This window comes from Pollicipes pollicipes, unplaced genomic scaffold, assembly GCF_011947565.3.
Source record: "Pollicipes pollicipes isolate AB1234 unplaced genomic scaffold, Ppol_2.1 Scaffold_4881;HRSCAF=5763_pilon_pilon_pilon, whole genome shotgun sequence".
Classification (NCBI taxonomy): Eukaryota; Metazoa; Arthropoda; class Thecostraca; order Pollicipedomorpha; family Pollicipedidae; genus Pollicipes; species Pollicipes pollicipes.
The window spans coordinates 59280382-59295005 of NW_023596576.1; the positions used below are offsets into that span (position 1 = coordinate 59280382).

Below are 14624 nucleotides of genomic sequence, written 5' to 3' on the forward strand. Positions count from 1 at the left end.
CGGTCTGACAGAGGCGTGCCAGCGGCTGGCCGAACAGCGCGACGGCAGACTCACCATGACCGGTGTGGGGACGGGCTCGGTCTGACAGAGGCGTGCCAGCGGCTGGCCGAACAGCGCGACGGCGCCGCCCGCGCCCGCCGCGCCCGCCGCGCCGTCCACGCTGTCCGGCTTGCTGTTGGTGCGGCGGAACACGCGGTGGATGCGGATTGGCGACTTCTTCGGCATCTTCTTCTTCTTGGCCGGCTCCGGCGACGGCGATAGCGTCCGCAGCTCGGAGCGAGCCGGGCTGCGGGTTACATGCAAAGGTCACGGTTGCGCCAGAAAGCCCCATGACGGGTGCAGCTTGTACCGTTATGATCAGTAGAGTTTTTAGCACAAGTTTCGACACCATGGTGCTACATTTAATAGCGACATTTTCGTACAGTTACCGTGAACACAAAATACAGGACGTTGGATGGTGTTACATCTCGATCTACTTCAGTGAGACCATTGCACAATATGATTTGACGCAATTCGGATGCATCTCGTGAAGTGGCCATGAAATTAACAAAAAAAAAGAAGACCATGGGATGGAGTATTTCATCCCACTGTAATTGAATGAGACCATTCATGCGCACGTCATCTACTTCTTCAAAGACACCTAGCAAAAATTACATGTCTAGCGTTCCACGCGCGCCATCACGTGACTCAAGAGGTGCGGCCGACCAACGTCGCCGCCGCCGCCGCCACCGCAACGGCTCGCCCACCGCCGACCCCGTCCCCCCTCTCCCCCTCCCCCGGAAAAGAGGGCGCCGCCGCCACTCACCGCAGCAGGAACTGACAGGCGGCCGCCGGGCCCGGACTGTACACGTTGTTGCAGTGGTCCATCTCTGCCGGCGCGTCGCGCGCCTCGCTCATCTGGATGGCGAACGGCAGCTCGTGGCCGATCAGCTGGAGGGCGGGTCGGTCGGGCGCCGGGCGCGCCCACAGCCGCAGCTCGCCGGCGCTCGACGCCGGCCGCTCCAGGCCGGCCAGCGCGCTGCGCACGCACTCGCGCGCCGTCGTCGACGGCGCTACGCTCAGCGTCTGGCTCTGTAACGGCGGCAGCGGCCCGTCAGCGAAGCGGCTGCACTTGCCGGCTGTGCAGTGGGAGTGTGGGAGGGAGTAGCGACTGCGACGACCACCAGCACGCGAGACCACCGGCGCTCGGTGGCGCGGTGTCTTCCGTCGGGAACAACGGATTCCGCCCGCCCGAAACGGGCATCAGCGCTATGAAAACAGCTGGGCGCAGTGTGTTTGGGCCTGCCGACGCAGACCGCGTGCTGTCTATCGTCCGGGACCTCCAGAGGGCGCAGTGTCAGTAGCCGAGCGTTCACCGCGCGTCCGCCACCACCGCCGGGTTCGCGCGGTGACGACACGCGGCCCGTCATCTGACCCGGCACAAGAGAAATCAAGATAAGCATGACCGTTACGAAGCCGCCGATTTCTATGAAACCTGGGGCTACTGGCAAATGAGCCGAGGCTGAAGTTTAACGTGTGGGTGAAAAAATGAGCATGTTCCCTACATTATTTTATGGCGCACTAAGTGTTATGTTTAGCAGTGTTTTCACCATTTCAGTAATCATTCCATTGTTCTTGCCCATTGGCGCATGGGAACAAACACAACCGGTGCCGAGTCTGAACCCGGAGAACAAAACTCAGTTTTAACCCGACAAAAGACACGACTCCATTGGCGCGTGCGTGTCACGCTCCTGAACAAGGAATGTACTGGTCACTATTTGCTACTCGTAAAGAACCGTCACATCCCCGTATCGAGTTTTTGCTGTCAAAGCAAACCCGTCCATCGGAACCCAATCTCATGCGCTTGTGTCATGCTTCCGGGGGCAGACCTGGAGCACAATGGCTGCCATTCGACGTTGTATATTACCTCCGTTATTGCAACAAGCCCATGAAGCTGGTCCAAACCACCACAGCTAAACAAAAACAAACGTGAACCATAAACTAACGACCGAAGCAGGCACTAACGCGCGCATAGGTGGTGCTTTTCCCAACACCCTGCGCAGAACTGAGTTGTCACTTCTCGACCAGCACGCGACAGTACTGGAGAGGCCAGTCGGCTCGGGTGACGTCACAGTGCGTCGGCCCGGGTGGCGTCATAGCGTGTCGGCCAGCTCTCAGCGGGCATAGCGCGGCACGAGCTAATCCCGCCGGTCAGGCATCAATCCGCCGTCGTCGCGCTGCCCACACCGCCTGAGACAGGTCACCTCGCCCCCAGGGCTGCGGCACGGGACGCGGAGACCTATGCCCGCAGCGGCGCGGCCCGCTCCAAACGCGGAGCTCCGGGCGACGGGCGCCTGGCTGTCGGCGAGCTCGAACCAGATCCAGCTGTTCAGCCGCCCGCGGGGAGAACGTACGGAGCCAGTGATGCGTGCTGAATCGCATTGGCCTCAGTTCCGTTACACAGGACCGGTCTAGGTGGAGCCCTCCAAGTGCATCCTTCCCTGACGCAATTGCGCTCCGGCAGAACCTCCTTCGCTGGATCCGCGGCGATCCCATCTCTACAGCCTGCCGCGCTCCGAGCCTAGCCGACGCATCACGGCGCGCCGTCCAGCGTCCACTCACCAGGTCGACGCTGCTGATCGGGTCGCGGTACACCAGCTGGATGGCGGTCGTCTTCGGCTCCAGTTCGCGCTCCGCCGCGATCAGCTGGGTGAGCTGGGCGAGCCAGGCGTCGCGTACTGGGCCGCCGCTGCAACAGATGCGCGCACGGTCAGTCAGAGCCGGCGGCGGCAGGGCAGGTCACGGGGCAGACTCGACGTCACCGGTCGGCGCCCGCGATCTCCCGGCGCCTGGAGGAGCGGCGCAACGCTGTGGAACGCGGCCCGACGACGGCCATCGCCGCTGGGAGGTCGCCGTATGAAATCGTGACACGGAAACTCACGCGGAACGCGCACAGTTCACAGGAGACGGCTGCGCCGGACATCGACACCTCCTTACGTCACGCTGGCGCGGCGCCAACCAGCTACCGGACGGGTAACTCTTTCCGCACATGAAGCGCGTCCGCTGCCGACGCCGCCGCGATCCGATCACCGTTTGGGCCCCGGCCCCACCTGCTGCGGGCGTGAAGCTCGCTCCCCCGGGGGCCAGCAGGCGCTCCCGCTGGCGAGGAGGCCACGCAGCCCATCCCGGCGCACGCCGTCGCGCACGGTCGCACGCCGGTCACTGGGCGCACGCACGGGCGCCGCCGGATCCTTCCCCTTCCCCTCCCTCCGCCCGCCACCGGACCCCTTAATCAGGGGTACGCGCCCCACCGCCATTCACTGCGCCCCATCGGTCGCCGTTCTTCTCGGAAAACAGCGCCCGAGCAAACGTGACCGGGCGTCGCGCACACAAGTCATGCCCCGCGGCTGCTGGTGGGGGGCTCCACCCGAGGGCGGAGCGAGCCCGTCCGACTGCGGCGCCGCCGGAAGCTTAGCGGCTCCCGTCTTGGCCCCGGGCGAGACGTGCGTGCTGCTGCTGCACTGCGCCGCGCAGCCGTTTAAACAATCAGTCGCGCTCAATCCGCTCCTCGGACGTCTAACAGAAGCACGTCACGCCCGGTGAACGGCTGACAGTGTACGCGCGGCCTGAGCCGGGCGCGGCACACGCGGGCGCCAGTGATCAGGATCCCCTCCGAGCCGGCGAGATTCCGGCCATGGACGCTGATGACGTTTAATGACGGCCCTCAGCCCGTGGAGGATCCCGCCGTCATTTCGCCGGGCTCCTCCCGCCGCCGCAAAACTAGCGCCCGGCAAATCAGGGCGCTCACCGCAACGAGGCTGGTGAGATGTTTTCCTTTTCCTGCCGCCTGCGATTCGTCGACCGACATGCCTCGCCCGGGGCAAGGGTGACGAACGAGGCTACCCTTTCCCTTCTCCAGAGCGTTAACGAACAAAGGAGTGGATAAATACTACTGGCACACACCGCGCGCATAAACAGTTCCCGACTTCGGCAATATTTCACCGGCCAGCCGGCCAATTGAGCCCGGCTGATTGCCGTTGGGAAGGGCGGCGTTCTGACCGTCTGCTTCCAAGGCCGTGGCTTCAGCGCCGCCACCGCCTGGTAGGCGGCATTCGACCAGGACTTTGAACGGTCGGCCGCGGGAGTCGGTGAATGTCCGAAAGCGGCGGCGCCTCTGCAGCACTCGGCACCGCCGACTGCGCCGCGGCCGGCGAGACAGCCGCCCGCAGCCGGCTTGGCCAATCGCGTGTGGTGTGGCCGCCGCCGCGAGCCAATACCAGCGACGGGCGCTGCTCCGCGGTGGACCCGGCAGCGGTGCGCGGAGGGCCCGCGGCGGCCGGCCACCTGAGAACGGCCCGGCTTCGCACGCGCCGTCTGGTGCAACTGTCTTCCGGGCGCGCCGCTCTCCTCTGCTTACAACACGGCCGCGGCCACGCGGCTGCAGCCCCTCGCGCGGTTCGGTCGAGCGCGTCGGCAGTGTCCCCGCATGCAGCCCCGCCAATGAGGCGGGCCGTGAGCGAAATATGCGTCCGGATTCTGGGCGGCGCCAGCGTGCGAATCCGAATTCGGGGAATGGAAAAGCGCCGGCGATCTGGCGGCAGCTCGTGGTAAAGCGCCGGCGATCTGGCGGCAGCTCGTGGTAAAGCGCCTGCGATCTAGCGGCAGCTCGTGGTAAAGCGCCGGCCATCTAGCGGCAGCTCCTGGTAAGGCGCCGGCGATCAGGCGGCGGCTAGTGACAAGGCGCCGGCGATCTAGCGGCAGCTCGTGGTAAAGCGCCGGCGATCTAGCGGCAGCTCGTGGTAAAGCGCCGGCGATCAAGCGGCAGCTCGTGGTAAAGCGCCGGCGATCTAGCGTCAGCTCGCGGCAAAGCGCCGGCGATCTAGCGGCAGCTCGTGGTAAAGCGCCGGCGATCTGGCGGCAGCTCGTGGTAAAGCGCCGGCGATCTAGCGGCAGCTCGTGGTAAAGCGCCGGCGATCTAGCGGCAGCTTGTGGTAAAGCGCCGGCGATCTAGCGTCAGCTCGTGGTAAAGCGCCGGGGGTCTAGCGTCAGCTCGTGGTAAAGCGCCGGGGGTCAGCTCGTGGTAAAGCGCCGGCGATCTAGCGGCAGCTCGTGGTAAAGCGCCGGGGGTCTAGCGTCAGCTCGTGGTAAAGCGCCGGCGATCTAGCGGCAGCTCGTGGTAAAGCGCCGGCGATCTAGCGGCAGCTCGTGGTAAAGCGCCGGCGATCTAGCGGCAGCTCGTGGTAAAGCGCCAGCGATCTAGCGGCAGCTCGTGGTAAAGCGCCGGGGGTCTAGCGTCAGCTCGTGGTAAAGCGCCGGCGATCTAGCGTCAGCTCGTGGTAAAGCGCCGGCGATCTGGCGGCAGCTCGTGGTAAAGCGCCGGGGATCTAGCGGCAGCTCGTGGTAAAGCGCCGGCGATCAGGCGGCAGCTCGTGGTAAAGCGCCGGCGATCAGGCGGCAGCTCGTGGTAAAGCGCCGGGGGTCTAGCGGCAGCTCGTGGTAAAGCGCCGGAGATCTAGCGGCAGCTCGTGGTAAAGCGCCGGGGATCTAGCGGCGGCTCGTGGTAAAGCGCCGGGGATCTAGCGGCACCTCGTGGTAAAGCGCCGGCGATCTAGCGTCAGCTCGTGGTAAAGCGCCGGGGGTCTAGCGTCAGCTCGTGGTAAAGCGCCGGCGATCTAGCGGCAGCTCGTGGTAAAGCGCCGGGGGTCTAGCGTCAGCTCGTGGTAAAGCGCCGGCGATCTAGCGTCAGCTCGTGGTAAAGCGCCGGCGATCTAGCGTCAGCTCGTGGTAAAGCGCCGGCGATCTGGCGGCAGCTCGTGGTAAAGCGCCGGGGATCTAGCGGCAGCTCGTCCTTGCGCCAGGGTCGAGCCAAGGTCGGGATGAGCGGGGAAATCTGATGGCGAGATATCGCCTGGGCTGATCGGATGCTGACCGGTTTTTCTGAGACGGATTCCACTACACCTAATCGGCTTACAGGGTGATGCCGTTGCCCAGGTGTCACGGCGCATCAGTTCAGAGCGCCAGGGGCACACAATCGCAACATCTCAGCTCTCAGCGACGGCCCCAGTGGACGGCATGGGAACGGTCGACGCGAAATGAAATAGAAATCAGCCATGAACGCGCCGCGACCGGCGAGACACATTTCATCCTTGAGCAATACAGGGCGATATCTTATGAAACATATGGAAAGAATGTCATACTTCTCATAACGTAATAATCTGGTTTAATACAGCCTGTGAACTGAAAACGTAAAACGCCTGGGAACAAACTTTTAGGATGTCATATATCACATGTGGGCCCCAGCTAAAAGATCTCAGGTCACCCGGCATCTCTGTTGAAGTGTGTGCTTGTGCTTCTGTGCACACACGTCGGCCAACACTCTCTGTTCACTACGTTACGCGCAGCTCATAATGCAACCAAATACATGACACATGTGCAAGGCCACAAGTGGGCCACGTCAACAAGGAAGAGAATGGACGCTTGGGTCTACTGGTCGTCACACTTCGATTGATATGACCAGCTCGCATTCCGGCGGCGCGCGCGCCGTGGCGGGGCGCTCCCACGTGACCAGCGAGGTGTCCAGCAGGCTCGCCGCCGCCGCTATCATGGGCGGTGAACACGCACAGCGCGCCGGCGCTCGCCAAGCGTCGCAGGCTCGGCCGGCGCCGTGGCAGAATCTCGCTCAGTGGTCGGCCTCACGCCGTCGACGGGCCACTGTCAGCCGCAGGGTGCGGCACTGGCTGGGTGGGACGGCTCGGACTCGGCAGGAGGAGGGAAGGAAGCGGTTGCCGCGGGCGCCGGGAGCGCCGAGCCGGCAGCAAGCGTCGCGCGCCAGTCGACCCCTGATTGTCAGTCGGCCGCGCCTGCCCTCCGCGGCAAGGACACACTCCGGCGGCGAGGAGCCCATCATCGACACACTTTCCCCGCGCCGCACACGGCGAGCATGCGCCACCGCAGACCGGCGCGGCGGTCAGTGACGCGGCCGGCAGGGCCACGCTCTGTTTGTCCTCCGGGCGGGGCCGGCCCCCGCGTCACCCGCGACTGACCTGAAGGTGGCCACCACGTTGGTGGTGGGCCAGCCCATGACGAGCGACGTGCCGGGGTCCCGCGCGACGTCGGCCACCTCGTCCAGGCAGGAGGTCAGCCACATCTCCGACAGGCGCACCTTGTCCTTCAGCTTGAAGTTGCCGCCCGAGCGCACCTTGGCCACCAGCAGCATGTCGGTGAAGAGGAAGAGGTGGCGGTCTTGTGACTGCAGTCCCTGGAGAGCGCAGGTGCCGTTTTTTTTTTTAGCTGTTCATACACGCAACGTAACAAGTGAAACACCCGACCATCGCGCTGCCTAGCACCAGACTGGCTGCCTGGCTCCGCGAGCAGGGTAACGACACTGTCGGACATTACCCGACTTCACAGGCTTCATTTGTATCGCCAGCTTTCGGGAGCTTTATGCGCTATACCTGCTTGCCTGGCAATTCATGCAACATTATCTGCCTCACGTGTCCCACATGCAGTGGCCGGGAACGGGGAAGGCGACACCCTATCCCATAACCGGTATAGGTGTCACCCAGAGCCGTGCGGCACGCGCAGGAAATTATTTGCGGCGGGACGGTAAAAGGGCGGGGGGGGGCATGTTCTAGCCGGCATACAGGCACGGTCACCAACGCACTCTAACGGTCCTAACGACCCGACGCATCGGCAGCCGAGATGAGGGCTCCGGGCGACGGGGACCGCTGAAGTCACCGGCAGTATTCCCACCCGTGGCTGCAGTCTGCGCTCAGCTGTTGTCAGCTGGCCTGTTACGCTCAGCTGATTTTACGAGGATCTCTTAGCTTTTGCTATTAACTGACCAGCTTTAGCGTTCGTTTATTTACCGTTGCATTAACGTTGCAGTTAACCACACACCGTGGACTTATGCACAGGACCCATGCAGTACTGGTCGCACACTTGTCGTAAAATTTGAACAAGCACTGGTGCTGCATAAGCAAAATTAGTTCGAAAACGGAATGAGTTCACATACTTTCCTGATAGTTATTCCTAAGACCCTGATTTGCACACGCCATGGTTCTATGGTTTTCGCACGGCACGCACCATGCAGACTACGTGCACCATTTCCCAGTTGATTACACGTGAGAGCACCAGATTCCTGCACGCCTCTAACTCCCCAGCCTCTGGGAGCAAGCCTCCCCCGCGCGGCCCTGCAGGGTGCACCCGGCGCGCGCAGGGCGGCGCGCGGCGCGCGTCGCGGCGCCCTGCGGGCGGCCGGTGTCGCCATCACCGGCAGATCCGGGGTCACGGGCCGCAGGACGGCGCACCCTGCGCCGCCGGCCGCCGGATCCGGCGCAGCTTTTTGCGCCACAACACAACAGCCCGCCGGCGCCAGTCGAGCTGCCGTCCGCCGGCGACGGCGGTGGCGGCGGCGACGAGCGACTACGGCCGGCCGCCAGCACCGGGCGCGGTTGTACGGCCTGCGCATGGTGTGCGTGGGATTGCCTCCAGGGCACAGCTTGACGCTCAGCCCCCCTGTCAGCGCGCCGGCCTCGTGTCCACGTGCAACGCCAGCGCACCACGCATCTCGTGAATTCCTCGCGAGTCGGAGAGCTGGCCGACAGATGTCCACGTCTTAAGACCTGATTCTAGTCTAGCCAGCGCAGTATCACAAAGACGTCGACAGAGGGGGCCCTGTGCAGCAGAGCGGATTTGGCTAAACATGACTGTATAATAAGCCCTGAGAGCGCCTTGCAGAGACATGAGCGGAGCTGGTGGTTCGTGCGAGAATGCGGAGCCGGCGCGGAGGCAACGAATGTAGCCTTTAGCGGCTCAGGCTGTCCCAACCGCCACAGTTATAGGCTTGGTAGGGAGTGTATAGACTGAAGCAGGTCAGTGCGGTCAAACTACCGCAATGTAAGACCACAGAAGGGTGTGGGGGGTGCACGTACTCAACGATGAATTGGAAGCATTTATTTACCAATTAGCCGAGAGCTGTAATCATGCACATAACTGAACGACTGGTGGGCTGGAAGCACGCATGCAGCCGGACTCACCGCGGTGAACGTGACGGCAGACTCCATGACAAGCTGGCGGCGGCGGCCGGGCTCGGGTGGGGAGCTACGCTCGCGCTCCTCGGCGGCGCGCGCCGGCGACCGCTCGACCGACGAGGGCCGCTGCGCCTTGGCCGACAGCGCCCGCTGCAGGCGGCTGGCCGGGGCCGATCTCTTCCTGATGAGGCCCTTCATTGGCTGCCGGGCGGGCGGCAGCGTCAGCACGGCGCACACGACCAAGGCAGGCAGAGCGCCCTTAACCCTACCATCGTCAGCGTGGTGTCAAGAGTTCTGTGCGATGTTCTGCACGTGGCGGGGAGTAGGAAGGCTGGCTTGACCTCCTTGATCTCCCGCACCGCAGTGCGCCGCTTAAGTAACACTTGCTAAATGCAAAATTATATTCCAAACATGAACATTTATATAGCATAATTTTTGTAAAATACCCAGATGTCCGATCAGAAACAATGCCACCTATCGGTGGGATTTACTCCGATTCACGTCGGGCATCATTCATTACCATGTGCAGCGATCAGTCGATCTTCGCACGTTCAGGTACCGCCTATCAAAAGCCGACTTGCATACAAACAAGCGGCTTGCTTGTAAACCATTCGTCCATGCTGGACAGGTTTGAGCATTAACGTAAGTTCACAACCAACGGCCAAATAGGCGTGATGTTAAGCTCGCTGAAGGGCACCCGCCCACGATACGTCTGGCGCAAAGAGCGAAGTACAACAAAAAATAGGCGTGATGTTAAGCTCGCTGAAGGGCACCCGCCCACGATACGTCTGGCGTAAAGAGCGGAGTACAACAAAAATAGAGGATTTACTGATGTCTTCGCACGCAAAGCTGCTGGTGCTGTCTGGCACGCGAATGTCTAGGAGCAGTCTGAGGCGAACCACACCCAATGCAGGGAGTTTGGACACGCTCCGCGCATTCCCCGTCAGGCAAGAGGGACTGTCGCGCCGGACGGGGTGCGAGCTGCCACGACCCCATCTAGGCCGCACCCACACCTCCCTCCCCCATCCCCCCGAGGCGCGCGGCAGTATCCGATCAACGCCACCGAACACAGACCCCGTCGAGTCCGGTGACCCCACCACCAGTTCAGGTTGGTCACAAACGGTCAGCGTCTCTCCAGTCGCGAGCGGCGGCGCCAGCCACCCGTCTGGAGCGGGCTCAGTGGACGGGGACCGGGCAACAACAGACTTCGGCCGTGATTCACGGCAGCACGGGCGGCAGCCGGTGTGTCACGCGCGTGCCGGTCGCCGACTTATGCTCGAACCAGGGGGTGAGCCATCGGAGAGAGCGGAGGGCGGTGATATGATGAGGCCGACAGGTAGAAAGGGGTGGGACCGTTATGTCAGACAGGGCAGCGCCGGCGCGGTGACCAGAATGGAAAGCACTGTCCTGTTTGGTGAAATGAGGGAGCCTAAAGAGGACGGGTGACGCAAGAGATGGTTTGTAGAATGCACATTCCACGCATTCATGCAAATGGGAAGCATCCATTAGGCATGGGACGACGTACTTCGGTAATGACCTGCTCTTGATGCAGATGTTTATTTTTTATGGGCAAGTCGACTGCGCGGCCAGTTCGCGTTATCTGAAAAACTGTCAGATGCATACCACTCGGTCGGTGCCGTGTCAGTTAACTAGTACTGCGCACTTTGATCTATATATATATATATATATATATATATATATATATATATATATATATATATATATATATACAGTCGAACGACCACGAAAAGCAGGAAAAGCGAGATCGACACAGAAACGCGCAAGGAAAATTTTGGTGAGGACATGAAGTGACATTAATGATTAAGCTATGAGCGCGGAGTGGCGTTCGTTACTGACAAGTACAAGGACAGAAAGCACGTACGCATTGTCTCGTTTCCGGGAGGCACGCAAAGCGTAGCGGCGATTTCGCCGCGTAATCGCAGCAATCGATCGCAACTGTCCCCAGCGATGAAACCGGCGATCGCACGACCAATGATGGCCCATGGCCGGCCGCTATATCGAGGAAAAGTCGCCGAATTCGGCCACTCCCACGCTTTAGCTAGGTGTCCAGCTGGACGAAATGAAAGCGAGGAGGACGCGGTCACCACTAACGATGGCGACCGGCGCCGTCGGCAGGCCGGGCGTGTCCTGCGCCGGACGCCGGCCATCAACAACAAAGACATCACCAGCCGCACAATGGAGGCGCGTTTTCGATTTCCCGACGTTTCGCCGCGCAGCTGGAGCTGGCGCCGTGATTTGGCGCAGCTGCAGACGACCGCTGGTGAGCCGGGATCGCCGTGGCGCGACCAACACGGCGCAGCGGCGCTGCACGGGCCGGCGCGGCCGGCCGGTATGTGCTCCGGTTCACGCATGAGGGGGCCGGCCGAGGCCGCCGCCTGGCCTCCACGTGTCGACCGCTCCATCGGAGCCGACTGGCCGCGCGGCCTTTGTGGCTAGCCGAATGGGCCTAATGGCCGCGGCCAAAACAAAGCGTCGGGACTGACGGCACGCCCGGCCGCCCCGCCACCCGAGTTCAAGGCTCTGTATGCACCGACGCGAACAGTGCACGGGGTGTGAAGGGGACTTCAATGTTTATGTATAGCTTCACGCCGCGATGGACACAAAGCTCATGCACGCAAATACGCAAACGCAAACAGCAGCGTGCTGCTCCCCCGGAGTCGCGACCGCCAATTTCGGCACGTCACTGGCGCACAAAAGGTGTCGTGCTGCTCACCGACAGAGAGCGAACGTGCGACACTTCCTATCTGCGCAAACAGAAGATCCCTGTTGTCAGTGCACGAGGTCACTCGGCAGCCCATCGCGCGTGGATACAGTGCGTCAGCTATACATTAAGACAGACGATTTATATATCGACCCAAAGTCATTTAAGCGGCGTGCAGACGGCAGAAGACCAGGCACATTGCGCAGAATGCAGGCGTGACTACGCCGCAAGCGGCCGGTGACTCATACAGGTGAGTCAATCGTCCGCGGTCTTCGGCCGGCCCCAGATACCCTTGGCAGTCCGCAGCCCTGGACGGTGGGCCTCTCACCTGAGCAGAGGCGTCCCTGCTGAGCAGGCCCAGATCGTCCGACGGGAACAGCTCCTGCACCCGCTCTAGCTCGGACAGGCCGTCCCCGGGCGTCGATACCAGCTGTCGGTCAGAGGGGGCGTCACGTCACGGCGGGTCGCAGTCGGCTCACATCAGCCGTTCCACTCTCAGGACAGTGCTCGCTTCCGGCCTAGCCAGCGTAACACGACACGCTGTTAGTACGCAAACTAGACAACAGTTGGTTACACTTTTCTATATTCCGCCTTCAAAAAACCAGGTTCATATGTTCTTGCTCCACGCATATGATATAAACGCAACTGATGTTAAAAACAATTGTAAACGTGGTTATCGAAGTACGTTTAGGTCACATTGTAGTAACTGCCACGGGTCGCCCATATACTTGTCCACAAACACAGTGCAGCAGCATAACGAAACGCATCCTGCAAAAAGATCCACTCTGGGCAAATATCCGCCTTGGCCCACCAGCGACAACCCGGTTATCCAAACACGAAATTGTGTTGGATAGGTTACTTTGTGGTCCATGGTGAAGAAGTTGCGACTGCAACGAAGCAGAACTAGAGCAATAGCACGCATGCCGTTGTGAAATTTCACGATTGGGGCATATGTAAGGACATACGATTGCGGTGGCAGACAAAGACCGGCAATGTTTCGTTTCATTGGCAGCTCTGTTTGCGAATTAATCTAGCCGCACGGAAAGGCGCGCGCAGGTATGCTGTCAGAACTCTGTGCTCAGCTGTGTAAGTGAGGTTTGCTTATGTAACTGAAGCCCCGAGTTAGATTCCAGCCAACATCAAACGGCAACGAAATACGAAGTCTGTCTGATCCATGCCGTGTCGACGAAGGTTTACCTAGCAGTCTAATCCCAAGTATGCAATAAAATGCCCAGTCGCCCTGACGTTATCATACGCATCCCTATACATGAGGGTGGGGGCACCGTGGGAGGCATCAGATCCGACGGCCCCGTAATGAAGTCCAGAAGCGCCGAACCAATTGCATGCTGAGATTGGTTTCGATACGATCTAGATGAGAGCCGAATCGGCATTCTTGCACGCCCCACCGGCGGCGAACGTACACGCAACAGGCCGGGCCTCTCGGTATCGGAGACCCGCATCTTCGCCAGACACGTGGGCCCATCGCGCGCATGTAGCCCAACTGCAGCGGCGTTGCCTTGCACGTGTTGTCTTGTAGTGGTGACTTTGCCTCGCATTGTTTTGCGTCATTTGCACTTGTGGCTTTGGCCACCGTGCACATAACACTGGCGACTGTGGCCTTGTAGGGCGATCGCCGCGATACTCCACGACCCATTGCGTGCCCTGCCGCCTCGTGACACCACCGGCAAGGACAGCGTCACACGTCTGCTCGGAATTCTGGGGACGGCGCGTGCCGGGACCCCACGCGAAGCGTACTCACGAGCGGCCAGAGCCATGAGGCCCAGTCGAGGACGTGCGACAGCGCGCCGCACAGAGTGGCCACCATGGCGGGCGGCTCCCGTCAGCGGGTCAGAGGGCGCCAGTGACCGCCGCGGGCCGGTGCCGACGGCTCCCGACGTGGTCACGGCAGCTCGCCAGCGCCAACATCGCCAGCCGGCGTCACGACACGATCACGGATCACGGACCACCGGCGACGGATCGCCGATCACGGACGGCGATTACGGACCACGCTCACGCTCACGTTCACGGGCAGCGCCGAGCGCGGACGTCGGCGCCGCCGCGAGCTGGATCGGCGACGGCCAGCGTCACGCCGCCGACGGGACTGTGCGAGCGACTGGCGTGACGCGCCGAGCCGCCGTGTGACGGCCGCTCGCCGTCCCAGGCGCGCCCATTACTCACGGGCGGCTCGTGACGTCAGCGGGGGCCGCGAGCGGCGCCACTTTCACGGCGATTGTGGCGCGCGCGGCCATTGGTCACCGCCGCCTCCACCGCCGCTGCTGACGGACGTCCAGGAAAGACAGAGAGAGGGGGGGGGGGGGTGGTTTCCGGCCACGGGACTCTGGCGATTGGGCGTTGTTTCTCATGTGAGGTCTGCTCTCTGGTGAGGTTTCATTGGTGTTCTGGGGTTGCCCAAGGTATCGCGCTGTATGATTGTCGGAGCCCACGCACACTGCGCGTTGTCATGGTCATTTTAGATATCAGAGGCACCCACGGAAGACTTCGGCGCCCGGGATTTTACAGGGCACGATCTGCCCGACCCCTGCTGGTGGCGCCTAATAACGGCGGCACGTTCCGACGCTCCGATCCGTCGGTTATTTCAGCTCTGGCCGTCTGAAATCCAGCGGCTTCGAAATCTGGAGGCTGACGCCTAGCATCAGGAGCTCCCAGATGGCCTTCGCTTTCCACTATTAACAAATTACTGGTCTGGGTACGGAAGGGAGTCAGAAATTACCGAAGAATCGGGTAGACATCGCGAGAAATGTTATACCATACTATTGGTGGTGCTCGTTTCAGTCGCGGATAGTTACATCAACAACGTTCCTGTCATAACCTTTGGAAAAAGAACAAATCAAGGTACAAATTTTCGGAACATCAAACATGACCTAAATTTA

The 14624-nt window shown here is 61.4% G+C and overlaps 1 protein-coding gene across 1 annotated transcript in view; it reads right to left on the reverse strand.

Annotated features, from left to right (window-relative positions):
• LOC119100680 (rho GTPase-activating protein 20) overlaps positions 1–13801 on the reverse strand; it is a 17647-nt gene extending 3846 nt beyond the window's left edge. The window contains exons 1-7 of the mRNA XM_037223757.1: positions 13493–13801; positions 12062–12163; positions 9018–9212; positions 7023–7237; positions 2602–2728; positions 998–1071; positions 160–286 (exon numbers count right to left, since the gene is read on the reverse strand). Of these exons, the coding sequence (XP_037079652.1) occupies positions 160–286; positions 998–1071; positions 2602–2728; positions 7023–7237; positions 9018–9212; positions 12062–12163; positions 13493–13558 (906 nt within the window). The 5' untranslated portion in view covers positions 13559–13801. The remainder of the gene's footprint in view (positions 1–159; positions 287–997; positions 1072–2601; positions 2729–7022; positions 7238–9017; positions 9213–12061; positions 12164–13492) is intronic.
• Between the last annotated feature and the right edge of the window lie 823 nt (positions 13802–14624).